Below are 27,737 nucleotides of genomic sequence, written 5' to 3' on the forward strand. Positions count from 1 at the left end.
TGGTTTAAAAAAAAAAAAAAAATCATTTTCTTTTTGGTGACTCAGCAGCTACTAAAAACGTTTTTACTGACCCCTAGTGGCTGCAGTGACTCGACATTCAGAGTTTCTGCTCACTGAAAAGGTAATTTTTTTTTCCATTTTTGCCTTTCTTATCACATTTATCATTGATAAAAGTTTGACTTAACATCCCATAAGAATAAGAAAATTCTTTAATAAGGAAAGGTTTAAAAGAGAAAACTGTAGCTCACATCAAATGATACCAGAGGGCAGCAAAACTATGGTCAGCGGATTCACCAAGAAATCAGAACAAAACATTATACAGCATTTGGGATTTGACAATAACAGATACGTGAAGCCATGGTGCCGCACAGGAAGTAGAAAACCCAAACCGTGACATTCTGCTGCCAGAAAAAAAAAAAAGTCTACATTGGACCAGTGTGATTGGGTCAAACAAGTCAACGTTCGACATTTGAATCTCTCGTGAAAAGTTTCCCACAGTGATGTTATATATATATATATATATATATATATATATATATATATATATATAATATATATATATATATATATATATATATATATATATATATATATATATATATATATAAGATAGTGGGACACCACCAAAATAAGAGTGGCCAACAGAAAATCTAATATTGATAATTGAAAACCTTTAATTTTTTTAAAGCAAAAACTCAAACATACAGAGAAGTCTTTTGAACTCTGAAGAAAAAAAATTGACTTTTTTTTTTAAATGACAATAATTGACAGATGAACAGATATCAGTTGCAGGCCTAGTTTTGTTTTGTAAACTAGGGGACAGATCAGCTGGTTAATATGTCCAGCTTCACAGACTTTTGTGAAAACCCAACCGTTTCAAATTAAAGATTTCTGATTCCTACAAGAAAGCAGTGCTGTACTCTATCACAGTGAAGGAAGGGTACAAAAACCTGTTCAGGTTTACTTTTGGACGGCTGTTCCTGCTCGTCTTCACTGGTCAAGGCTTTGCAGCGCCCCCAACAGACCATTGGCGGTGGTGAAGAGGTTGATGGGTGAAGCCCCGTCAGTGATGATTGTGGACTTCAACCCCAGAGCCTGAAGCAATTTCACCTGGAAAGCAGAACGTGACCTTTCAGAATAAAAGCCTTTGTTCTTGGCTCAGGCTGCATTCATAAAACATGCTAACAGACGTCAACTTTTCCTTCACTCTTCCTCACCGACTCACACGTACAAAATGTTAATGTCCATCGTTATAGTAAATTTATCGGCTCTGATCAAACTAGACATGCGGGAAGTGGGTGGGATTAAATCAGACGGCTGCTTTATGTTGTGCACAAGCTCCTCCCACAATCCTCCTTTCCATCCATTTTTGGTCACGTCTCTTTCACATGAATAGACTAAACATGGAAATAATGAAAGACAAAGGCTGCCAGCTGACAAGCTAACAGGGAGGGGAATTCATACGCCCCCTACTGGACAGAGTATGTCACAAAAAATAAACTTCCTAACAGAAACAAAGATTTGTAAGTATAAATATAGAAAGTAATTCTGTAACATCTGACACAACAAGCGTCAGGTTGTTTCAGCTGCAAAGCTGATTTGTTTTTATTTTACTGTCTGGACTTTTCCTACCTTCAGCTCGGGTCCGGCTCGGGCCATCTCAGCCAGCGTGCTGCTGCCCAGACTCTCCACCAGCTCTTTGAAGTGCTGAGTCTCAATCTGGGCCATACGTTCCTGTTTCTCCAACTCCAGATGGTCCAACTCCTTCTTATAGTTCAGCTCCTGCTCGCGAGCCTTAGACAGCCGCTGTAGCTCCGCCTCCTGCATGCGCACCACACGTCAGTTACACGGTTATCACTGCAGGTTCACACATGTGAAGCATGAAGCTGATTGGGCAAAAGAGAAAAGGTCAGGACTAAATTAGCATGAAGGGGGTGTGTGTGGGAGGGGCTTATTCATCTCAAGGGGCGTGTCATAAAATGTGCTCCCTGCTAGTTTAAAAGAATGTGTTTGAGAAAAGAGAACCTACCGCCTCGATCCTCTGAGCCTCAGCCTTCAGTTTGGCCTCACTGACCGCGGCCTCGCCTTGAATATGCGCAGACTCTGCCCTCGACTGCGCTTCAGCTTTGGCGGCTCCGGTACTTTCCACGGCAGCACTGGGAGAGGATATACCGTTAGAACCTCACTGTCCACGCCCACTATACGTAGCCACACTCCCCATGCAGACACAAAAACGAGGGATGCGCCCAGCCACAATTTTTCACTTCCAATCCAATCCTGATACCTGGATATCTGCCGATACCAATACTTTTCCGATCCGATACCAGAGCTGTCTTCCACTAGTGGAAGACAGACTTTGGTCCTAATATGTGTAGTACACCGATTGGTTCCCAGTGGAACCAGTGGGTACCTGAGAGCCTCCAGCTCCAGCAGCTCCTTTCTGGCTCTTTCAGCTTCAGCCTGGTCGGTGATCCGCTGCCTCTCCAGCTTTCCCCGAGCCTCCTGCTCCAGTCGCTCCGCCTCGTGGCTGCAAACAAAACGCCACAATGCCAGAAGTCATAAAATCTTCACTAAACATGACTCTTCATCTGAATCCAGAATCCCCACCACCACCAAAAAAGTCTTTTGGGGGGTGTCTCACTAGTTTCCGACAGTGTCCCTCTAGGTTCAGTCTGTGGTGTTGAGGTCTGCCTCTGACAGACTGGAAGTGAGGAATTTGGACTTTCTTTGAAAGACCTGCAGAGATCTCTTTTCAAGAACAGTTCTCGTGTTCCTCTGTAAGGAAGTGACCCACTTTACCATGAACCCTGTGCAGCGTGGCGTACCGTGCAGCAGCCTCCTGGGAGTTGGTGGTGATTTCGATGGCCAGCTGGACGCTCTTCTGCAGGGCATCCCGGGTCCTCTGGTCCACAGGCTCCACGGACTGGATGTCCACGCTGCTGATCACCAGGCTGTTCTGGCTGAAGCGCAAACTGGGACGAACCGCCAATTTCTCATCGAAGCCGAACACCGCCGAGCAGATGATCCTGTTTGAGTTCTGACAGAAGGTGGGGGGGACAAGTTGTTACATTGCTGACCATGAGGTCAGGCTGAGAACATCTAAAATCCAACAGAGTACTCTGAAGACAGACGTTCACCAAAAACACCCCAACAGGAGGCACAACTCAAAAAAAAAAAAAAAAAAAAAAAAAACCCACAAAATTTTAAAATTTGACCAAACTACACAGTGACAGTAATAAAATTACTAAACACACTTATGTTTCATGTCAATCTGTTGATTACGTAAAGATTTAAAAATTACCTCTAGACTAAATGGTCAGGTTGAGTGTTTGAGTCTCTAAACGGAGGCCGTGGTGAAACACAAACCTTATGAAAATCATCAAACTGCACAGAGGCGACGGCGCCTCTGATTCGTGAAGCGATGGCTTTGCAAGCATCGCCGACGAAGTCCGGCACTGAAAACACAGCAGCGGCGTCGGCGGGACTCGCCGGAACTTTGATATCAAAGTGCCTGGGAAAAGGAAAAAAAAAGCCAGAAAAGGGGATACGTTTAAAACAAAAACAAAAACTCTGGACACCATTTTGGGTTTGAACGTGCACAGTGGTCTCACCAGTTGTAGGAAAGCTGAAGCTGGAGCCGGGCGTGGTCGGCTGTCTCTATGGTAATCATGTCTGTGAAGAAGTCAGGCCCCAGCAGGAGGCAGATGGCCTTGATGACGTTGGCCCTCTTGGGTTTGTCCCCGGATAGTGAGAGCACGGTGAACTGCTCGTCTGGACCCAGCATCACCATGTCCGGCCCAAACACCACCCTGCCAACACAATCATGTCAGTCCTCCTATTCTCAACCTGCTCTGTGCCCCCCCAGGACTGAACCGCACCTGGCTTTCTTCTCTCTGTAATCGTAAACCTGGGCAGCAGCGTTGTGGGGAACCCGGTAGGAGACCACTCTGGTTTTGTCCCTCTGCTTGTTCTCACTGGGACCGGTCCGGTCTGAGCGATCAGCCAGAGGGTCTCGAGCAGCCATCAGCAGGGCTTCCACATTACTGGGAAGTTCTTTCTGCCACAGTTCCTCATCCTGGGTCAGCATGTACGTGTGACCCATTACCGCCCGGACCTGTCAGGATCAACATTACTGTCGGTTAACTGTTCGGACGATCACATTTTAATTTACCAAGAGGCCAAATTCTCAACATTCCAGCTTCTCAAATGAGACAGTTTACTTTTTTGGGATGTCGGACTGATGTGGATGTTTTAAACATCTCTAAAGCAACAAAATGCAGCATTCATCAAGACTTAATCAAGATCAGACTTTGCATTCCCCACATTCTAACCAGTTTTACAGCAGAAGCAACAGAACATTTCCCTTATTTTGTTTTTAAAATTTGACTGATTATTGAAGGTCAGAAACCAAGTGAATGTCTAACTTTTGGCCACATGGAGGCGTGTCTTTAGACAATGTGATTGGTTTTGTTCTTTTACTCATTCCGGCATTTTAAATTATAATAATAGATAATGGCTTCAGCTCTAAATGCAGACTTCTCACTCGGGTCTGTTTCAGGGACATCGCCGAGGCTTCAAACAAATACCTTTCCCGTTTTGATGTCCCGGACATAAATGCCCTCGTTCTCATCCAGCGGGATTGCCTGCCGTTTCAGCAGCACCTCCACAGTAGCAGGAGGGACGTACTCGATGGGACCGCGCAACATCCAGCGGTCTCCCGGGCGACGGACAATGCCGCCCGTTCGAGAGCGCTTTGCCCTGCCCGCCGTCTGTTCCTCTTCCTCTTCTTCCTCTTGCTGGCAGAGAGAATGGGAGAGAGAGGAGGAGGATGGAGAGAAGGGTTAATGTGGTGATGCACTGGAGGGATGGAGGAGAGGAGGAAGGAGTGAGGTGCTAAAAACAAGAACCAATAATGTCAAAAGAAAATGGTGAAAAGAGGAAAAAAAAAACAAAGTGCAGGTAGAGCGATAATGAGCGGGTGTAAGAACAGGGCGGGGTTTAAAGACAGGAATGAAGAGAAGAAGAGCAGAGTTAGATGGGTTAGCCGGGTTAGGAACGGCAGATGAAGCAGAGAAGGACAGAAGAACCTCATTCCTCAAAAAACAAAAAATATCTAAGACATCAGCCCACCCCCCCCCCAAAAAAAATATGACGTAAAGGCCACCAGAGAGCAGTGTTGCAGTGCATAATAAACCTGAGAATTCTTGTTTATTGAAATGTTTATCACCTCTTAACATCAGTGTTTGGCTGCACCCGTACGCGCAGAGACTGCACCTGTGCGCGCGGAAAATCTTCCCGAAATGTAACTGTGGAATTGCTTCCTCATCAACAAAATTAGTCTATTTATGGCATCAGAGCAGTCACAAAACCTCACTTGCATAAAAAATGCATTCACATGCAGATATTAACTGCACGCTCAAAGGTGTTGCGCGCGAGGACCACCCCTGCCCGCTCTAACTTGATTTCTGCTCGCGCGCAGAGAATTCCTGCTCACTCACTTGAAACTTATTGCACTATGGGGGAAGGAACCAGGTCAGCACTGGCTCTGCTGTGATTGGCCGTCTCTGTAGAGCGATGTTTGATTGACAGCCTTCTCTGACGCAGAAGTCGGTTGGAGATAACTGCATTAAGCGATTATCACCTCGTTTCTGCTTAAAACTTCACTCCAGTCATCATCTATCTCAGCGACAGATCTCTGAAGCTTCTGTACAACAATCATTTCCACATAAATTCAGCTTTATTTCATAACAAATTACAGAAAGTCCTAAAAATCACCTCCTGACACTCGTCTGCAGACTGACTCTGTGCACCCAAACCGAATAATGTGATTATTAACCATCAGATGACAAATTAAAACCTCTTAAGTCACATGCAAACCATGACGCCACCACCTCCCTGAAGGAGACAAGGTTGTCTCCTTAAAAATAAATAATGATTTATTCATGAATCAAATCCAAACAAAATTATTATTGTACAGAAGCTTCAGAGATCTGTCGCTGAGACAGATGACTGGAGTGAAGTTTTAAGCAGAAATGAGGTGATAATCGCTTAATGCAGTTATCTCCAACCGACTTCTGCGTCAGAGAAGGCTGTCAATCAAACATCGCTCTACAGAGACGGCCAATCACAGCAGAGCCAGTGCAGACCTGGTTCCCTCCCCCATAGTGCCATAAATTTCAAGCGAGCAAGCAGAAATTCTCTGCGTGCGAGCAAAAATCAACTTAGATCGGGATAGGGGAGCGCTGGTCCTCACGTGCAGCACCTTTGCACATGCGCAGAGATAATTTGTGCACATGGAGTGATTATTTGCACGCACACAGTTAATATCTACGCGTGAACGCATTTTTTTTTTTTTTTTTTTTTTTTTTTTTTTAACACGAGTTGGGTTTTGTCCCTGATCTGACGCCATACTAAGTAAGTCAAAAATACTTCAGGTTGGGGTAAAGGTTAGTTCAAACTTTGGCAGAGCGTGCACAGACTGCATGTACTGCAGCCAGACCCTTCTTCCCCCTGAGGGCTTTTTGGCCCCCTGCTGCTGGCCTCACCTTCTCTGTGTCGACGAAGGTCTCCACAGCTCTCAGGACCAAACCCTCATCCTCAGACAGCACGTACACGTCCTGGATGCCATGCTCCAGACACTCGCCTGGCTGCAGGAAGAATGAACGCTCACCCTGAAACAAGAAGGAACCAAAACAGAGAATGACTACAGAACAAGCTCAGGAGGCATGAGCCCAGAAACAGGTTTGGTTCCATTTCTAAGGTGCCTCTGGTTGTCCTGTTGAAGGTCATGTGGAGAAGCTGGAACCAGCCTGGAGACAATCTGCTGGATCATATTTACCCTGAATAAAAGTTCATCTCAAAGTCTTGCACACCGATAGGAGCAAGCAGGATTCAAACCCGACCCTTCAGCTGGATGGCAGCCGGCTTGACCCGCTGAGCTGACGTGGATAACGTCACATGACCAGAGATTTCAAATGGAAGTCATTTTTAAGGCTTGAAAAGCTTCATGAAAGTGAAAACAGCAGCAGCTTCCGTGAATAATTTCTCACCTTCACCACCCGCTTCTGGCCCAGCTGCGGTTTTCCATCAGGTCCGACCGGGTCCAGGATCACACAGTACTGCCTGCTGCTCAGCGTCGTCACGTTCACCACGTCAACCACCTCCTCGGCCACAGATGGGATGTGGGCCTCCCTGTCGGCTATGGTGACAAGCCACTCCTCCCCCGTACGCCGATTCCGCCCACCGGCATCCTTGAAGGGTCGCAGAGCGCGAACATGCAGCGCTTTCTGAGGACGCAGAGAAACTGGAATCACCGCAAAACGAAAATCTGCAGATCAAAACAACGCTGGAGTGGCAAAAACACGGAGCAGCGTCAGACAGGAAGGATTCACCTTATCAGTCAGGATGAAAGCATTGACGATGTCAAGGACTTCCTCATGCGCGGCTGGAAGGTACGCCCCCACCTTCTTGACCAGCCACTCCTCACCTGAAGGACACGCACAGACAGATGAACTTTAATCTGTGCTTCTAATGAGAAGAACGAGGGTGTTTTGGTTCGTGTTCGCGGTACCGGTGACCCGGCGAACGACATCACGGCCCACGCCTTCTTTACGTGCCCTCAGCCTTATGGCCTGGTTCTCTGTGATCACAGTCGCCTTGATGGTCTCCAGCACTACCACCTCCTTCCTGGGTATGTAGGTCCCTGCCAGAGGTCAAAGGTTAAAATAAATTAAATTTACAGCATCTTCTGAAAGACTCGCTGCATTTGTACACACAGTGATTTCACATTAAAAATATCATCTGAAAATATGCCTCATCGGTCCTTTGGCCAATTTCAAACAAACGTGGCATCTAGATGAAGGTCAAACCTGGAACTACCCTTGAGTTTGTTTGAGCAAAGGTCAAGGTCACTGAGGTCAAGTTTAAGCACACTGGTTTTCAATCCAGTTCCAACCAAACCTGGCACACAGCAGTGGATTCCAGAACTGTTCTGGCAAAGTCAACCAAAGACCAATCATTCTGATGGTCAAGGCCTTTGAGGTCAAAGTTCAGATTTCTATGTACAGTTTAACAAGAAATTATCTCCTAAACAAGAGGAGGATTGTTACAAACTGTTTTTTCTTGAAGTCTTGTGAAATATATGTTTCAAAAATAAATGAAACTTTCAAAAGTCCAGCTGATGTGGTTTCTGGTAAGGATGCCCCCCCGGTCGTCTCCAAATGGAGGTCTTCCAAGCATGTCCAACTGGGGACGAGGCCCCGGTGAAGACCCAGGAAATGCTCGAAGGGTTATATTTCCCAGTTGGTTTGGGAACATCTTGGGATCCCCCAGGAAGACCTAGAGGACTTGGCTGAGGATAGGGAAGTGTGAGATGAGCTGCTTAATTGCCACAATGACCTGGAGAAGCAGCACAAAATGAGTAGTCCAGAAAATACAGGACTCCTTTTGTTCTGTCAAACCAAAACTAGAGACGTGAGGAAAAACCAAACCTGGTCCAGTGAGAGTGTAAATACAGACCAGAATTTTTAAAAAATATAACCCACAAACACAAAAGGAGACATGTCAGGTTGTCCAGCATGACATTTACAGCAAAGAGTTTTTATTACTGCCCTAAGACAGTCTTTTAGGACTCTCTGCAGTTCCATATCAGACCATAATTTCATATGTAGAAATTATGGGGCTCTGTGGAGTTTCTATGACACTTCAGTTCCCTTAGAACCCTTTTTTGAATAACACTGCCATCTAGTGGGGGAGGGGTGAATTCTTCAGGAGACCTCACTTTGCCATCATTACATTAATGAAGAATGCTATGCAAGGTCTGTCAGGGGCATTTTGTGATGTGCACTTTAAACATTGCAAACATAGTATCCAACACAGATTTTTCAAGATACAGGGAAATGTTTTAGTTTTCTTTTTAAAAAGGTGGACAAAACAGCTGTTTTTAATATTAATTTTCCAAAGCTCTTTTGATGCACATTGTCAGGAAAAGAGTCTTTCCTTTGAAGTATGTTATGCGGGAGAAGTATTTTGCATTATTTTGAAATTTAGTTTTAGATTTTAAATATTAATTTCGTACAAACTATAATGTGTACTTTGACATAACATTAGTGTATTTTTGGCCCATGACCCTCCACACAGATTCATTTTTGGCTCCTCATAGGAAAAAAAGTTGGGCACCTCAGGAAAGAAAAACTACATACCAGGTCCTTCAAACAGCCACTCATCTCCAGCAACCCTCTTCTCTCCTTCCTCCTCAAAGTCCAGCAGAGCCTGGAGACGCAGCGCCGTGTCCGGATACACGATCTGCAGGGGCGTCACGTCCTGAGACACACAAACAGACTGGGCGGTAACCGACCGCGTCATGTCATCTGAACCCATTCCCTGAACCACGATTGTTTTACAGCAAGAGGATTTACTTTCAAAAGCAGGTCCACTTCTCATTTCTGATCGACAAAACATACCCCAGTCTCCCATCAGAGGACCCAAGGCTCTCGATGTGAAATTCTGCCTGAAGAGGGGGTGGGCCGATGCATGAGCATGACCAATATCATGTACATCGGAATGGCAATTTAAATAAAATACAAACAAAAAAATATCACGACTAACTCACCTGATTGTGTCCATTTTTTCCTCCTTCATTAAGTGTATTCCATGTAATTTGATTTCAGGTGGTTTCTTCTAAAAAGGGACCCCTGACAGGCAAATACAGTACAATCCAGTATTTTTGCAGTCAGCCATTTACCCCGTTAAAGTATTTACATTCTGGGCAGACAGACCAGAGAGAACCAGGCTGACCTGAAGCAAAGCCAGACTGGACTAAATAACCTCATGGAACAAACTAGAAAAGAACCAAAAACAGTGCATCCCTCAGTAAATTCTGATTATCAGTTTCCTCTGGTCTCCACAAAAACAAGGTGTCACCTGCAAAATCAGCATTTCCACATGATCTGCAAACAATATCTTTATTATTGATTCATCAGGCAGTTATTGTAATAACTCAGAATACTTTTGTCAAAATGGTTTTTTGTTTTGTTTTTGCCCAGTCACAACACAAATTAAATTAAGCATTTTAAAGATTGGGAATACAAGCACATTTCAAAAAAATCTTTTACGTTTTGAGGCAGATTCACAAAAAGGGATGGAGCCACTAAAAAGAGTGGAGCAATATTCTGACATTCTAACATGGAGTTACACACTGATTCATACTCATTTTTTAATTACTTTGTGGTAAATGCTGCAAGTAGTCATTTTCATACTCCTTTATGACTTCTGAAACAGACACAAATAAACATTAAAAGACCCACAGATATCTTCATTTAAACAGTAGTTCAAATGCAAAGAGATTTAAATTACAAGTTATAAACAACAACAAAAAAAAAACGATATAGCAATAAACATTAAATGACTATAGTATTATCAGTGATGGTTTAAAAAAAGAGTGGAAACAACACCTAAAATTCAGCCATGTTAAAGGTGTAAATTTATACAGACTGAATAACAGGGTTTTTTCCCCTGTATTTTTCCTCAAACATATTTTCAGTGAAGATATTCGTTGATCATTTTCAACACAGAGACAGCATTTTTGGTCACGTGACCCGTCATGGCAGTGTTCTTCAGTGCCACAACAGAACGGAACCCCCCAAAGGTCAGAACACAATGAACTGCTACTAACCTGCTGCATCTCCTCTCCTGGGTACAGGGGGAAGGGGTCCTGGGTCAAGCGAATCTCTAGGTCGGCGTGGCGAAGCTTAGCCTGACCGCACTGATCAAACAGGACCTGATCGTCGTCATCACGGGCAACAGGGTTGATGATCACGCAGTAGTGTCGTGGAGGTACCATGATCATACGCACAGGCGCAAAGAGGACTCTGTTGGGGACAAGGAGGTGGACACAGACCACCAAAAGATCAACATTTAATACTTAAGGAAACAGCGTATATTTATGAATTTAATCAATGTGCCAGTCAAAGGGACTCAAAATTGATAAACTGTTGCCAAGTAGGCAAAAAATAAAAATATAATTCTGGTGTTCTTTAGAGGCTCTCGTGCAAAGCAAAAGTTACTACAACAACAACAGCCGCTTCGTGGTCACACGGAAAAAGGAAGATGAAATCATTAGGATAGTTTTTTTTTTCCCTCCTTCAGATGTGGGTATTGTTCACATGCTGCTGTAGATTTAACAAAACCATTTTATTTTCACATTATGAACCAAATGTTTCTCACACTGAGGTTAATGAAATTGTGTTTCAACCTTTTTGGGTACTGCTACAAGTTCAGTAACCAAAGTGTCATAAGTCAGGTCAAGTTTGACAGCATGTGCTGATATCATGTGTTCCCACATCTACCACAGAGCTACCCAGGTTCTAGTTGGCAGCCATTCACAGTGCTTCACTTTTTACACATTTTGTTATGTTATAGCCTTACTCCAAAATGAAGAAAATTCATTATTTCCCCTCAAAATGCTACTCACAGAACCCCATAATGACAACATAAAAAGTTTTTTCCCTAAATTTATTAAAAATAAGAAATTTGAGAAATCACATTTATACATAAGTATTCACACCCTTTGCTCATACAGCCTCACGTCTTTTTGAATTTGATGCCACAAGCTTGGTGCACCTATATTTGGGCAGTTTTGTCCATTCCTCTTTGCAGCACCTCTCAAGTTCCATCAGGCTGGATGGGGAGCACTGGTGCACAGACATTTTCAGATCTCTCCAGAGATTCAGGTCTGGACTCTGGCTGGGCTACTCAAGGACATTCACAGAGTTGTCCTGAAGCCACTCCTTTGATATCTTGGATGTGTGCTTAGAGTTATTGTCCTGGTGAAAGATGAACAGTTGTCCCAGTCGGAGGTCAAGAGTGCTCTGGAGCAGCAATGTACAGAAACATCCAGGATGTTTCTGTACATTGCTGCATTCATCTTTCCCTCAATTCTGACTAGTTTCCAAGGTCACATCATTGACATCATCAGGAATGATCTTACTTTTCCCACCCAGCGCCATCGGGTAATAACACCTGTGATGAAGGACATCACAACATTGTGATACCTGGCGACGGGAAAAATGTAAATTGCATGTAAATACAGTAGTGTTCAGAATAATAGTGCTATGTGACTAAAAAGATTAATCCAGGTTTTGAGTATATTTCTTATTGTTACATGAAAACAAGGTACCAGTAGATTCAGTAGATTCTCACAAATCCAACAAGACCAAGCATTCATGATATGCACACTCTTAAGGCTATGAAATTGGGCTATTAGTTTAAAAAAAAAAAAAAAAAAAAAAGTACAAAAGGGGGTGTTCACAATAATAGTGTGGCATTCAGTCAGTGAGTTTGTCAATTTTGTGGAACAAACAGTTGTGAATCAGGTGTCCCCTATTTAAGGATGAAGCCAGCACCTGTTGAACATGCTTTTCTCTTTGAAAGCCTGAGGAAAATGGGACGTTCAAGACATTGTTCAGAAGAACAGCGTAGTTTGATTAAAAAGTTGATTGGAGAGGGGAAAACTTATATGCAGGTGCAAAAAATTATAGGCTGTTCATCTACAATGATCTCCAGTGCTTTAAAATGGAAAAAAAAAAAAAAAAAAAAACAGACACATGGAAGAAAACAGAAAACAACCATCAAAATGGATACAAGAATCACCAGAATGGCAAAGGCTCACCCATTGATCAGCTCCAGGATGATCAAAGACAGTCTGGAGTTACCTGTAAGTGCTGTAACAGTTAGAAGATGCCTGTGTGAAGCTAATTTATTTGCAAGAATCCCCCGCAAAGTCCCTCTGTTAAATAAAAGACGTGCAGAAGAGGTTACAATTTGCCAAAGAACACATCAATTGGCCTAAAGAGAAATGGAGGAATATTTTGTGGACTGATGAGAGTAAAATTGTTCTTTTTGGGTCCAAGGGCCACAGACAGTTTGTGAGACGACCCCCCAAACTCTGAATTCAAGCCACAGTTCACAGTGAAGCATGGTGTTGCAAGCATCATGATATGGGCATGTTTCTCCTACTATGGTGTTGGGCCTATATATCGCATACCATCATGGAACAGTTTGGATATGTCAAAATACTTGAAGAGGTCATGTTGCCTTATGCTTAAGAGGACATGCCCTTGAAATGGGTGTTTCAACAAGACAATGACCCCAAGCACACTAGTAACCAAGCAAAATCTTGGTTCCAAACCAACAAAATGAATGCCTCGCAGATGTGCAGAAATCATGAAAAACTGTGGTTATACAACTAAATACTAGTTTAGTGATTCACAGGATTGCTAAAAAAAAGCAGTTTGAACTTAATAGTTTTGAGTTTGTAGCATCAACAGCAGATGCTACTATTATTGTGAACACCCCCTTTTCTACTTCTTTTTTTTTACTAATAGCCCAATTTCATAGCCTTATGAGTGTGCATATCATGAATGCTTGGTCTTGTTGGATTTGTGAGAATCTACTGGTACCTTGTTTCCTATGTAACAATAAGAAATATACTCAAAACCTGAATTAATCTTTTTAGTCACACAGCACTACTATTATTCTGAACACTACTGTACATCATATATTTGTGCATGGAGAGTTTCATTGCACTCTCCTGTAGGATGTTATACCTATTGTTTTTAACTTTATCTGTTTGCACTGAAAGGAGAAGCTCTCTCCAGTTTCATTGTACATTTTGTTTAACGACAAAGGGAATTCTATTCAATACTCTAACATTAATACATTTATTAATATCAAAGTAAACAATGACCGCAGCCATACTTCAAATTTAGCAGAACTTCGCTTATGTGCTGCAATCTTTGCTCTCGCTTTGGATTACAGCATGTACCACCACTTCTCACACTCATCACTTGCGCGCAACTACCAGCATGGAGAGTAAACATACCAGTAAGCTAATCAATATAACTAGTGTGTTGTCTGTGGGGATCCACAGGCTCTAGATTGGGTTGTGTTTATACAATAGGTAGCTGACATTTTTCAAGGGTGGTAATAAATTATGCAAAGTTTCTATAATGAGTTGGAATGGGGTGTGAGTCCAGAATGATTTTAGAACCTTAGACCTCAATAGTGTTTAAAAGAATTCAACTGTCAATGTATTTATAAATTGTTTAGGTTCTTATTAGCATATACACACTATTAATATCATTATTTTATTATTCAGTATTCCTATTATTATTTTAGGTTGTTATTAGCATATACACACTATTAATATTACCATTTTTATTATTCAGTATTCCTATTTGATTTTTAAATGGCCCACAATGGAAATAAGTGTTTTCATGTCATCCATGTATTTTTAAAGTATTTACAATTATATTATGTACTTACAATGAACTTACTAAATAAACTCACACACGCTTTTAATATAGATAAGCCGCATGTGAATGAGATATGTTCAAACATTTTCAAGCTGTGTGACGATTCATTTAAGCTTGCTGAGTTTCATCTCTATGACATTAAGGTATCCTCATGATTACACGTCTTAATACAGTTCAGGTTATATGATTGGTTGATTTTACTGTCCATTCATGAATAGAAGTGCAGACCCCATTTGTTTTTGTATTTCTTCTTCCCTTTCTGTGACAACCAATTACAGCTCTTAGAGGACTGCATCATACCTAGCAACGGGGTCAACCCCGCCTCCTCACAAAGATAGGAGTTTCTGTCCCCTCCTTGCTCAGAGCTGCTCTCAGACACCTCCTTGATCACTCCTAGGCTAAGATTCCTTGCCAGGAATTTTTAGGCTAAGTTAGGAGCTCTCAGAGGACTTTTAGGTGCGTCATGGATACAGGCCCTGGATCTTGGCCTTTATCCTCCAATTCCTCACTCAGCTTCTCGAGCGCTACAATCAGGGTCTCCACTGATTCTACAAAGATCAGAGAATCCTAAAAGTACTATGTGAAGCAGTCAACTAAGCTACATTTTTCCTTTTTTGTTGTTTTAAGAATTTTTGTGGGCATGTAAGCCAGGTGCATTTGCGATATACAAAGCATTTTTAAAGTGCACATAGTTTGTATAAACGTAAACTAAATGGTTAATTTTACATGAAGAGCTCCCTCACTACCAAAATATCAAGTCCAGCTGTGCTGCTCTGGATGCTTAAACCAGGATCTGGCAGATTTTTTGCAAAAGTCAAGGCACACAGCCACTGTAGGCCCAAGTTGTGGAGCAATCAGAGCTGAAGTAGGTGTCTCCACTCACCAAGCTCCAGGTTTGTGGAGCTCAGCCAGTGCAGCCACTCCTGTAATAGCAGTGAAAAATCAGGACATTCCTGGCGCACACCACTATGAGCCACCGCTGGTTTGGAGCTAAATGCCACAGTGCAGTTGAAAACTCCTCAGCACTGCAGCAGTCGCCACCCTCCAAAGTAAAGATTCTTTCTTTGATGTTTTCCAGAGATAAGGCTCCTTTATAACACAATGAAAGGTGGCAGCAGCAGAGTTATTTCACAGTGTGCAGAAACAAGAACACTTACAGCTCATAGGGAAAGTATTCACAGCATGTCACTTTTTCCCCATTTTGTTGTACAGCCTCATTTCAAAATGGATGAAATTATTTTTTCCTCAGAACTTGACAAACAATACCCCATAATGACAATGTGAAAAAGTTTATTATTATAATTGCAAATTTATTAAAAAAAAACAAACAACAACAAAGAAATCAATGTACAGAAGTATTTACAGACATTGCCATGAAGCTCAAAATTGGGTGCAGGCACATCCTGCATGTCCAAGAACAAACCAAGCATGAAGTCAAAGGAATTGTCTGTAGACCTCTGAAACAGGATTGTCTTGAGTAGGGTTGAGCTGGATACTCATTTTAGATGAGTATCCGGTACGGGGGAAAGCATTTTCTGACGAGCACAATCTGAATGAAACTCAGTATCTGTGCTCGTGGTGAAGAAAAATTCTCATTGGCTAACTGACTGTCTTCACGCTCTGTGATTGGCCAGTCTCACAGAGCGACCACCCCTCCCGACAGACACGTCTCTCACACACACACACACACACACACACACACACACACACACACACACACACACACACACACGATCTCTCTCTGTGCTTGGCTGGATTCTGCCTCACGTTGCTCTGTTAGTACTCTTTAAAAGTTTTCTTCAGCTCGCCTCGTTTTCGGTTTGTCTGATATTTAAAGTTACTTGAACTTGTTTCGTATCATACGCGGTGCTTTTGACAAGACAGAGCTGAAAATGGCTCCTGTCGGTCACTGCTTCCACTCCAGTCGGGTTTTTTATTTATTAACCGTTTGTTTGCTCTTCGTTTTGTTGGTGATATAAAATCAGTTGAAAAACTTTGCTCGTACTGAATGCGGTGCTTTTGAGAAGAATACAGTGAACAAGGCTGACATATTTCCTTGTTTGCCATCACTGGATGTTTGCATGAATCACCAAGTTCGCACAGATCATTAAAAAATAAACAGTCTTACAGACCACTTACACACATGTAGCTGAACACACAAAGTAGCCTATATTAACATTTTTATTGAATATGGCTGCATGCAGTATCTGACACTTTCTCACTGCAGTTCATAAAAATAAATTGGTCAGTTGAACAACCTCTCTCCCTCTCACACAGTCACACACAGACAGTGATGCACACACACCTTAATCAATATTGTTTAACTCTGTCTGGAAAAAATGGCAAGAATGTTAGGTAGTAAAAATAAATCAATAATTGAAAAAAATAAAATAAAATCACAGTTTGATCATAAAATTAAAAAAAAAAGTTGTGTAGTTAGTAGTTCATAATTTCATAATTTCCTACTACACTGAATGTCAATTCTGAGGCTGTTCTGTTATTCATTCATACACTTAATATTCATGTTCTGACTTTATAAAAAAAAAACTTGTTCTGTAAAATAGTTTCTTTACTATTGTTATCAAAAACATTGACTCTCAATTCTGAGGCTGTTCTGTAAATATTCATTCATACACTTAAGAATACTCATGTTCTGAGTTCATAAAAAAAACAAACCTGTTCTGCAAATAATTACGTTTGTGATCAAAAACTGACTTGAATCTCAATTTTGAGGCTGTTCTGTCAATAGTTTCAAATAAACAATAAATATAGCAACTTCTGATCAATCCATATCAATTTTAGACTTAAAATAATGCACTGATTTAAGCCCCAGCCATTTTGGGTTAAACCACACCCACTTCACGCTTAGGCCCTGCCCACTACGAGTACAGATAATTTAGATGGTTGAACAGATACAAATAGTGGTGTACTCGCTCATCCCTAGTCTAGAGGCACAAATTTGGGGAAGGGTACAGTAACATTTCTGTTGCTTTGAGGGTCCCAGTGAGCACAGTGGTGTAAATGGAAGAAGTTCAGATCCACCAGGACTCTTCCTAGAGCTGACCACCGGTCTAAACTGAGCAATTGGGGGAGAACAGCCTCAGTCAAGGAGGTGACCAAGAACTCAATGGTCACTTTGTCAGAGCTCCAGCATTCCTCTGTGGAGAGAGGAGAACCTTCTAGAAGGACATCCATCTCTGCAGCTATCAGGCCTGTATGGTAGAGTGGCCAGACACAAGACACTCCTGAGTAAACAGCACATGGCAGCCCGCCTGGAGTTTACCAAAAGGCACCTGAAGGACTCTCAGACCATGAGATACAAAATTCTCTGGTCTGATGAGACAAACACTGAACTCTTATGCCAGGTGTCATATTCATCACCAAGCCAATACCATCCCTACAGAGAAGCATGGTGGTGGCAGCATCATGCTGTGAGGATGTTTATCAGCAGCAGGAACTGGGAGACTAGTCAGGATTGAGAGAAAGATGAATGCAGCAATGTACAGAGACATCCTGGATGAAAACCTGCTCCAGAGTGCTCTTGACCTTAGACTGGGGCAATGGTTCATCTTTCAGCAGGACAATGACCCTAAGCACACAGCCAAGATATCAAAGGAGTGGCTTCAGGACAACTCTGAGTGTCCTTGAGTAGCCCAGCCAGAGCCCAGACCTGAATCTGATTGAACATCTCTGGAGAGATCTGAAAATGGCTGTGCACTGATGCTCTCCATCCAACCTGATGGAGCTTGAGAGGTGCTCCAAAGAGGAATGGACAAAACTGCCTTAAGATAGGTGCACCAAGCTTGTGGAATTATATTCAGGAAGACTTGAGCCTGTAATTGCTGCCAAAGGTGCATCAACAAAGTATTGAGCAAAGGGTGTGAATACTTATGTACATGTGATTTCTTAACCATTTTAATTTTTAATAAATTTGCAAATATTTAAAAAAAATCATCATATCATTATGGGGTGTTGTGAGGAGAATTTTGAGAGGGGGAAAAAAAAAAAAGAATTTACTCCATTTTGGAATAAGGCTGTAACATAAAATGTGGAAAAAGTGAAGTGCTGTGAATACTTTCCAGATGCACCATATACCTGGTGTCAAAGTCTGAGAAGTGTTTCACGGTGTTTGAGTGCCAATTCCACCACAAACCCATGAAAAGTAGTTCTCTGCAGGCTGAAGGACCACCTACAGACCTGGATACAGTTTATTGTCACACCCAGGACTAAATGTATAAATAATGAACCATTTTAAAGTGGACAAGTGGCTGCTGCACTGCATTAGAGGAAAAACATCTATAATAATAATGTTTTTCTTTCATTAAGTGACCTCTGACCTTTCATTGTCCTGCCGGATGTAGGTTAGCGGTCCAGTCTCCACGCGAGCAATGTTGGTGTTTTGATCCAGCACATGGATGTAGTGATGTGGTGGGATTCGGATGATTGAAGCCTCGACTGGCACCTCTTGCTCCGGCACGCGGTTTCCTCCTTTCGTTGACATCTGAAAAGCAGAACAGAAACTTTTCAAACCAAAGGTAACACAAACTGATTATTTAACAAGCAAAGGCCATTCTAAATCTTCAAATTAGATTTACGGTTTTAGAATTTTCCTATTTGAGTGCATTTGCTGCTCTGACAACATAATTTAATAATAATGCAAAGATTATTTCCAATGTTCAACAGAAATCACCACGTTCTAGTCTTTCATACAGAACATAGCATCGTTCTGGTTGTTCTGTCCTTCCTGCTCTTCAGTTTGTCCATTTTAACGTTACATAGGTGACTACTAAGGATATGTGCAGGTAGAGTGTACGTAGATTGTGCAGTTGCTTATGTCGGCACGTGTGACCATTGCGCTCTTTGTGCAACGCATTAAGGATATTTTTGGCCTAATTTTTTCCCCCTTCATCCCCCCGATGTCTTGTTTTAGACCAAATTCCAGATAGCTACCTTCTCCACCCAGAGCAGAGAGTAGACCATCTACACAAGCCCTGACTTGAATTTGAGGATCTGTGTCTTTCATGGGGTTTTTGCAGATGCCAAGTTGATTGGCAACATTTTCACAACTCATGATTTTTATTTTTTGTGCCATTTACAGGGTTTTCAAGGAAGTCAAGTTGAATGAAAACATGTGCAAAGCAATTTGAGGTCAAGTTCATACAATCTGGCCTCATTTTTACTGTTCATAAAAGTGATTCTGATGGGTTCTTCATTCGTTTCTCACTTTATAAACGTAATCATCCCAGAGCGTTGGTTCTTTTTGTAGATTATTCAAGAGAAACAATTACAACTGGCAAAAATAAGATAACATTTTTGGAGGATTACTTTCTGAACCAAACAAGACATTCATTAAGGGTTTTTCGTTTACGCCGACAAAACAAAAAAAAAAAAAAAAACAGCTCTGTAACTTTCAATTAAAAAACAAAAACAAAAAACAACTCCACAGACCTACCAAAAGAGAACCGATTTAAAATTTGTGTTAACAATCACCATAGAGTTCAAACAGAAGTTGGTAACTGACTAAAATGCTACTATAGAAGCAATTGTTTGCACAGAACCCACACAATAAAGTCACAATAAAGATACAAAGATAGTGTAAAATATTGTCTGGACTATGTTACAGATCTTTTCCTGTAAGTCTAGAAAAAAATATTCAAAATTTCTGAAATAATTTTGTTATAGTTAGTGCAGCAGATAAGTGAAACAATCATGCAAATGGTGATAAAAGCATCAAATTCGGCAGAAATACTCAGACACTCCTCTTTTGAAAAACCGATTAGCCACTTGACCTTTCAATCGGTGGTCAGGTAGGGGTCAATTGAAGAATTACACAGAGGTCAAAATTAAGAGATGCTCCAATCATATTGAAAAATATTCCACATTATTTGCCTGATCATAAATATTGAAAAAAGGTATAGTTTGGACTATCTGTGACTGAATTCTATGGAGTTACGGGATAAAAACAGCAAGAATGGTGACAAAGGTCAGTGTCATTTTGTGCAGTGGTCAAAAGTTAAAGCTGCTCCAATTTTGGTAAAAAGTGATGCAAATTATTGGTTGAGCTAATAGGATTAATAAATGGAATAGTGTTGAATGCTTGGTCTCCAAAGTAAAGGTCAAACAAGGTCTATGTCTATTGGATTCTATGACATGTGACATATGTTACCCCATAAGGTGATAAGTAAGGATGATACATGGTACAAACTATTCCTTTTTAAAACCGTGTTAACTCAACTAGTAAGTAGAGTTACTGGTCCATCCAGTTGTCTGCCTGGGTGTGTCAATAACCTGCATCACATGCATATTTTAAGTTTTAAAAAATAAAACTGTTAAATACTTTTTAAAGTTACTAAATACCCTGATTATACAAAAAAAAAAAAACTGGTTAGTTTGTGTTTGTCATTTCTGACTACATTTTATATTCAAGGTGCCAATAAATTGTTGGAAGGATTATTTAAAAAAGGCTAAATAGCTACCCAATTTTGTCAACACTTTGCTGCTGAATGCTCGTGTTTTATTAATGGAGAAAACATTAGAATTTCATTAAATAATATTACCTCTTAAGTTCACAAAACTATGAACCCATGGAAATAAGTGTTACTGTTACACAACTGTGGGAGCAAATCTAGTGATCAAACACCTGAATTACCATACTGGGTGACATCTAAACATGTAATTAACAAATATTTATTATTAAATAAATACATTTTTAAAAAGTACAATGATTGGTCCTTCAAGATTTTTTCAAAGGCTCTCTGGTTTACATGTTTCCGGGCAGCTTACTGAAGATAAATTACTTTTGTCTATCAGTTGTCAAACAAGAAATCACTCCTACAGAACAAATAAATCATGAGTCCAAAGTCTAAATGGACTCAGAGATGATGCTGCAGATTAAGTTTGTCAATCCAAAGAAAAATGGAACAGTTTCTGCATTTACCTCAATTTGTATAAAATAAAAAATGTTTTTAAATGAGGCACTGAAAGAATGTCAGATGAAATTTATACCTTTTTGGGAGGGAATAGAACAACTATAATCACCTGACCTCTGACACCATCAAAAATCACATCAAAAATTTCAGGTTCATCAACAAAAAGAATCAGTTTACAATTTGGTGCTCCTCCTCAGGATTTTATGACATCAGAATACTTGGAGGACTTCACTAATTAAAAACAAAACTGAACTGACTGAAGCCAGTTCCAATGTTCTTAGCAAGCAGGTCAATACAACTTCGCAGGAAAAAGATTAATTTACCATAAATGTGAGTAACTGTATTTCTAAAAACACTTTAAAGTCCTGTAAGCCAGAGTATTTTATTTTTTGTACTTTTGTTTTATTTTACAATGTCAACACAGTAATTAAAGAAATATATTCCTCATTTTCTTCATAGCTAAGCTGCAAACAGTAGAGAGAACAGCAGTCAGCTGCTTTCAGCGCTCTGTGAAGCTGCAGAACACTGAAAGCAGAAATCAGAGCGGATACAGACACACTCCGCTCTGACTTAAAGGAAAAAAAAAAAAATCCTCCAGAAAAATGTTTCATAATCCAGAGTTGCTTCTGTGTCAGCAGATGCTGATAATATACTCCGAAATTTACAGTTTATAGGCTCCCTGTTTCCAAAATGCTCGGAGACTATGAGAGCACGAGGAGAGGAGGAGGAGCCTCAGTGAAAAACTGAATTAAATCAGTCCAGGTTCAGCTCTTGTTCAAACAAGGCAATTAGAGGTTATATTGTTTAAAAAAAAAAAAAATAATGCTATCCCACTGAAACATGTTGGAAAAAAAAATGTCATGACAGAAAAACTCTACCTGCTTCACAGGATTAAAAGGTACAGTGTGTCATTTTTGAAGAAGAGAACAAATGCTATATGTCCATCAAATATTGATGTGTTTTAACCTTTTCAACGTTATTTATTTTATTAACTTAGACTTTGACAGAAACATTTAAAAAGAACTTTAGTATTACAAATATTACAACATAAATGTAAATTTTTTTCTATTATTCTTTCTTTCAATGCATCTAAAACCACTCAAAATTAGTTAAAATAGGGCTTGCCAATAATGTTTTAAAGTATAAAACCCTATAGCTTCAGGGGGCTCTCCTTCCTTGACCCCCACTGGGGCCCCCAGGACCCCAGGTCGTGAGTCACAATCACATAATTTACCTGGCATTAAAATGGTTCTAGCTAGAACCCTGCTGATGTGGATTTTGCATCCATCAGTAAGAACAGGTCGTGCAGTTTTTGTGGAACAGATCAGGTCTGGAAGCAAGTGTCAGTGCTGCTGCAGCCACTACAAAACAGTCTTGGGGCCTGAATGGAAACCACTCAGACAGAAAGCCAGTCCATCCCCACCTCTCAAATGTAGCCACCCATCTGACACAGCCAGTTGAAATGTGGGCATGTCCAGCTACGTTAGACACCAGTGTATGCTCCCAGAGCTGACCAGGGTCCTCAACACAGAGGTACCTGTGTGCTGGTTCAGGACCAGAGAGAAGCACCACATGGACAACATGTCATAGCTTATGTTCCCTCACAATGCAGTTATTGATGTAGTTCTACAATCTTTTCCATTATTTCAGCTGAAAACCCTCTTCATGGGGTCATAGTTAATTTCAGTTAAAGTCCAACAGCTCCTTAAGGTCTGTTGGCACTTTCTTTGAACTGCAGACTCATTTGCATTTTTTTGTTTGTTTGTTTTTTTGACTCACGCCAGTGTTTGTTTTAGAAATACAACCTACAAGGAGATTTAAGAATGTTCTCCTCAACGTCCATCCACACTTTTTCTCTACTTGCTGTGGAAAACAAGAACTCAGTTAAAATCATTTCTCTGCTGTATGTTTTAATGGAGGGAAAATCTTCCAACTGACAAACAAAATGGTTTTGTGCAACATATGATTTCTTTATGCGGTACACACAAATATAAAAAAAACAACAATAATAATGCATGCAAATTTAATCATTCACCATTTATTATTTATACAAGAGAAGCTATCTCATGGTATACTGTGTCCCAAACAGGAAGTGCCAAATTTTGAGTCCACAGTGAAACAGGAAATGTCAAATGTCAAACACTTCCTGGATCGACACATGAGATCTCATTGAATCTCGTGGGAATTCAGTGGGAAGTTCACACTGAAACAGGAAGTGCCAAATTTTGAGCCCATAGCCTGACAACCGCCCCTGAATTGGGCCAGATACTGGCCTCTCTCTCCTAGCCTGTGATTGGTTGGCGGCCAAGACGCTGACGTCAGCCCATGCGTAAGCCTCACGATGTGGCGCAAGCACTGCTCTCCTATTGGTCATTTAGGAGAGGGATTCCAGTGCTGCTCTCCTATTGGTTGTTTAGGAGTGGGAAATCTCACTCCAAAATGGAGGCCTGTATCCGGCCCAATTCACAGCCGGGCCAGTTGTCGGGATACTGAGCACACAGTTAAACAAGAAATGTCAAATGTTGAACACTTCCTGGCATGGGTGGACCTGGGTGTCACCAGGCCACTTTGAAATCTGATTGGACACATCAGGTACCACCCCTGATGACTGACATGTTACAGCACCACAGGTCTGGTTGAAAAGAGCCATTTTAAATCTGACACATATCAACTGCTAGGTCTCTCCTGTACAGTAGTTGGCACTGTGTACCACAAAAAGTTCTAATCCACCTTAATAGAAGAAGAAAAATCTTGGAGCCATATTTGAACCTGAACATGTTTGAACCGTGGGCTCCAAATGACACCAAACTTATATTAGTGAGTAAATGACCGTATTATGCCAGAAATGAGGTCCAGGTTGTTAAAAGCGGCATTTCTCCTTTAATTCGGGTTGCCTTATATATACACACACACACACTTTTCCTGTGATTTTAGATTAATAAAGCTAACAGACAGCAGCTGATTCATGCTCTGTTGGCATATTAGTGCAGCAGATAAACAATCTATCAGATGGTGATACAAACATCAAATTCAGCACAAATGCACCTTAGACACTACACTTTTGAAAAACCGTCTGGCCATTATTAGTGCAGCAGATAAGAGAATATTTAGAGTGGAATCCTGCAAATGGTTATACAAGCATCAAATTTGGCACAAATACTCCATAGACATTAACTCTTGAAAAAACTGATTGGCCACTTGAATCTTCAATAGGCAGCAAGGTGGGGGTCAACTGAAGAATTCCACAGGGGCTGAAATTTTAAAATGCTTCAATCAAATTCAAAACTACACCACATTATTTGTCTGAAGATAAAGATAACAAAAAGGCATAGTTTGGACTATCTATGAGAAAAATGCTGGGGGGGGGGGTCTCAGGAAGCTGAAAGGTTTTAGCCATGCTAATGCTCCCCTGAAGCATTTGCGCAAAAAAGTGAAGACCTAATGGACGCTGAAGAGCGTCGCTTGTTCATGTCTGCGGCATATACATATTACTAACTTTTATTTACTAAAATTAAATCTGCAAGATTCCATTTTGAATTGAGAGTTTTGGATTTTAGTACTTTCATGGCCTCATAAAATGTGACATTTTGCAGTTCAGTTTCTGTAAAACTAAAGTAAAATCACTGTGTCACATTTAGTCAAACTAAATTCAAAGTATTTGTGACTAAATGTAAGGTTTCAGGTAAACAGGTTCCAGATCAGATTTTAAAAACAAAACCAAAGCAAAGTAAACAGAAGAGTTTTTGGCTGTGGACTGCAGAAGGAAACATTCTGCCATATACGTTGTGAACGTGTGGGTGTGACAGAAAAATTTGATTATGAGTTTGAGGTCAAAGAGCAGCAGAGTGACTGGACTGGTTCAGCTCCACCAGCCCAACCCACAAAGACTCAATGTGCACCATAGTTTTTTATTTATTCAATGCAGCTTGGTTGGAGACAATAAGTCTCCAAGTAGAAACATACGTCTCCAAACAACGTTGGTAATTTGTATAACAAATCCTAAAACATTAAGGATCACTTTATTTGACTGTACTATATACACACATAAGGGAATCTTGTTTACGGGTTTTGCTTAATCCGGCGTTTTAGTCCCATCAAGCGAGCTTCTTTGATTTATTACGATGATTAAATTAAGAGAAAATAAAACTAAACCAACCCCGTGACGTCACAAGCCTGACGGCAACCGGCGGTTAAAAGTTTTTTCCACCGTTAATTCAACTAGTTTACGACATAACTTTCAGATTGTTAATAAAATCTCTTCATTTTCCTTTCTTCTTCTGTTTTTTTGTGTGTGACGTGAATATTGTCCGAGGTTGCTGGAGGTTTTCATTTGAAGGTTTTCACTGCGGATTTGGTGACGGAAGCGTCGCCGTTTTTCTTACCGTGTCTCAATCGCTCGGTTTCAGGCAGCTTCCGAGTCCGTACTTGAAGACTCTTCTGATTTTCTATGGGTTTTTTTTTTTTTTTTTTTGCAAACCCGGACGATAATTAGATGGGCGTGGCTCCTTCTGACTTGCTGGGAAAATGACTCAGCAGTCACGTGTTTTACCGACTTTTACTGCGTCACTGCAGCTGTGAGATCAGCGATATAAACAGCAGCAGATAAGTGAAATATATATAAAGGTTGAACAAGACAAGGTTAATGAGTGTTTTAAGAAACAAACAACTACTTATACTGCTATATATCATGTACATAAATATTTCATGAAATTTGTTAGAGCAGGAATAATGTGGAAATGGCGACACCTGCTGGCTGTTCCTCAGTACACAGAGGCCTCCCTGCTCAGCTCTTGTTGGAGCGACAACACACAGAATGTCTCTTTCAGTGCAGCTTCTTGTTCTGACTTTAACACGAAGTTAACACCCAAGTCTTTCATCGCCAACTGTAAATGGTCATCAAACATTCCAACTGTATCTTTCTGAACTCTTCCGCATCAAACTCTATCGTATTGAGCAATAACAGGGGAAGTTGCTTATACATTTTAAGTTTCTTAAATATTTATTACAGCCACTCTTAAAACTTCAGTTATCTTTATAATTTTATTACTAGTAAGTTTTAGAATTGATTTAGATGAGATATACTCATTATTTCACAGGAATATATGATATCACAATTATCTGGGAACTACTTTGCGCAGGAATTCATCAAGCACGTCGGCTGCGGGCGCGTACTAACACAGAATACCCAGAAACTGTGGAAAGTTGTTCGGCCAAAACGAGAGCGTCCACTTTTAGCTTGTCATAAGCTAAGTTTGTGGCGCTCGTGAGAGTGCGCGCAGAGGGAGGAGCCTTCCAGTTTTTCATTCTTCCCCCTCTAAACACACCAGAAAAAGAAAATAAGATTAGTATCACTTTTTGTCTGCTGTGGCAGCGTTATATTCCTGTTCGCTTCCACCAAATCCCCTTGCTTTTGCTTTAGTAGTTCCAAATCACATGAGAGAAACCAGAGCGCTGCTCTGTTCTCATGCGGAAGTGAGGCCTCGTGTGTTTCACAGATCTGGTGCTACAGGAAGTGCTGAGACAAGATGAGGCTGCTACAAAATGCACCTGCTCTTGCTGGGATTTCTGTGTGAGTGCAATGACTTTGGTGACAGTGTTAGATATATTTGTGTGTTTGATTATTGTTTTCCTTATTTATTTGTTTTGGTATTAAAGTAGTTGAATTTATTAGGCACCAACACTTAAAAAAATCACTCATTTACAGACCACGAAATCAATACAAAAAAAGCTACAGGAAAGAAAGAACAAGAAAACAATGTACATGGTGCCCAAAAGGTGTAGGGAGAAGCAACGCTTATCAACGCCTACACCCAACTATACAGTCAAATCAACCCAAGCTACGTGCCAGTTCATGCACATTCATTTCCAACAAAGTCTGAACAGTAGCAGCTTATAACTACAGCTGAGGGAAGTCAATATTTCCAAAAGAGCTCCTATTTTGTACAAGTTACCTCAGTACATATTCAATAGTAAGAATTCAAATGAAGCAGATCCATCATACAACACAAACTCAACGTATTTCATCAGATACATATCCGGAGAACACCATTTCTTTGTAAAAATCTTTAAACTGGTTGATATTTGGACATCGTTTGAGTTTCTCAGGGAGCTTATTCCATTTTTTGGGCCACAAATAGAGATACAGAAGCATTTCCTGGTCGTCCTAGTGCCAACAATTTTAAAATGACACAGACCCCTTAAATTATATATTCCTTCTCCTTGATTAAAATATTCTTGAAATCTAAATGGTAATTGCTTATTTTTCACTTTATACAGTAGTGTTCAGAATAACAGTAGTGCTATGTGACTAAAAAGATTAATCCAGGTTTTGAGTATATTTCTTATTGTTACATGGGAAACAAGGTACCAGTAGATTCAGTAGATTCTCACAAATCCAACAAGACCAAGCATTCATGATATGCACACTCTTAAGGCTATGAAATTGGGCTATTAGTAAAAAAAAAAAAAAAAAACGTAGAAAAGGGGGTGTTCACAA

At 40.8% G+C, this 27,737-nt stretch overlaps 1 protein-coding gene across 1 annotated transcript; it reads right to left on the reverse strand.

The window, feature by feature from the left end:
- Window positions 1–654: 654 nt before the first annotated feature.
- On the reverse strand, window positions 655–25,726 carry mvp (major vault protein). Its single transcript, XM_034190071.1, has 17 exons — window positions 25,624–25,726; window positions 18,650–18,813; window positions 10,673–10,868; window positions 9,201–9,321; window positions 7,571–7,702; window positions 7,392–7,486; window positions 7,050–7,286; window positions 6,546–6,671; window positions 4,587–4,796; window positions 3,879–4,114; window positions 3,612–3,809; window positions 3,367–3,511; window positions 2,826–3,037; window positions 2,411–2,527; window positions 2,030–2,156; window positions 1,633–1,821; window positions 655–1,110 (listed from the first exon to the last, which is right to left on the reverse strand). The coding sequence occupies exons 2-17, from the start codon at window positions 18,811–18,813 to the stop codon at window positions 991–993; spliced, it is 2,625 nt and encodes an 874-aa protein (XP_034045962.1). The 5' UTR covers window positions 25,624–25,726; the 3' UTR covers window positions 655–990.
- Between the last annotated feature and the right edge of the window lie 2,011 nt (window positions 25,727–27,737).

The sequence above is a fragment of the Thalassophryne amazonica genome, chromosome 16 (assembly GCF_902500255.1).
Source record: "Thalassophryne amazonica chromosome 16, fThaAma1.1, whole genome shotgun sequence".
NCBI classification, from domain to species: Eukaryota; Metazoa; Chordata; class Actinopteri; order Batrachoidiformes; family Batrachoididae; genus Thalassophryne; species Thalassophryne amazonica.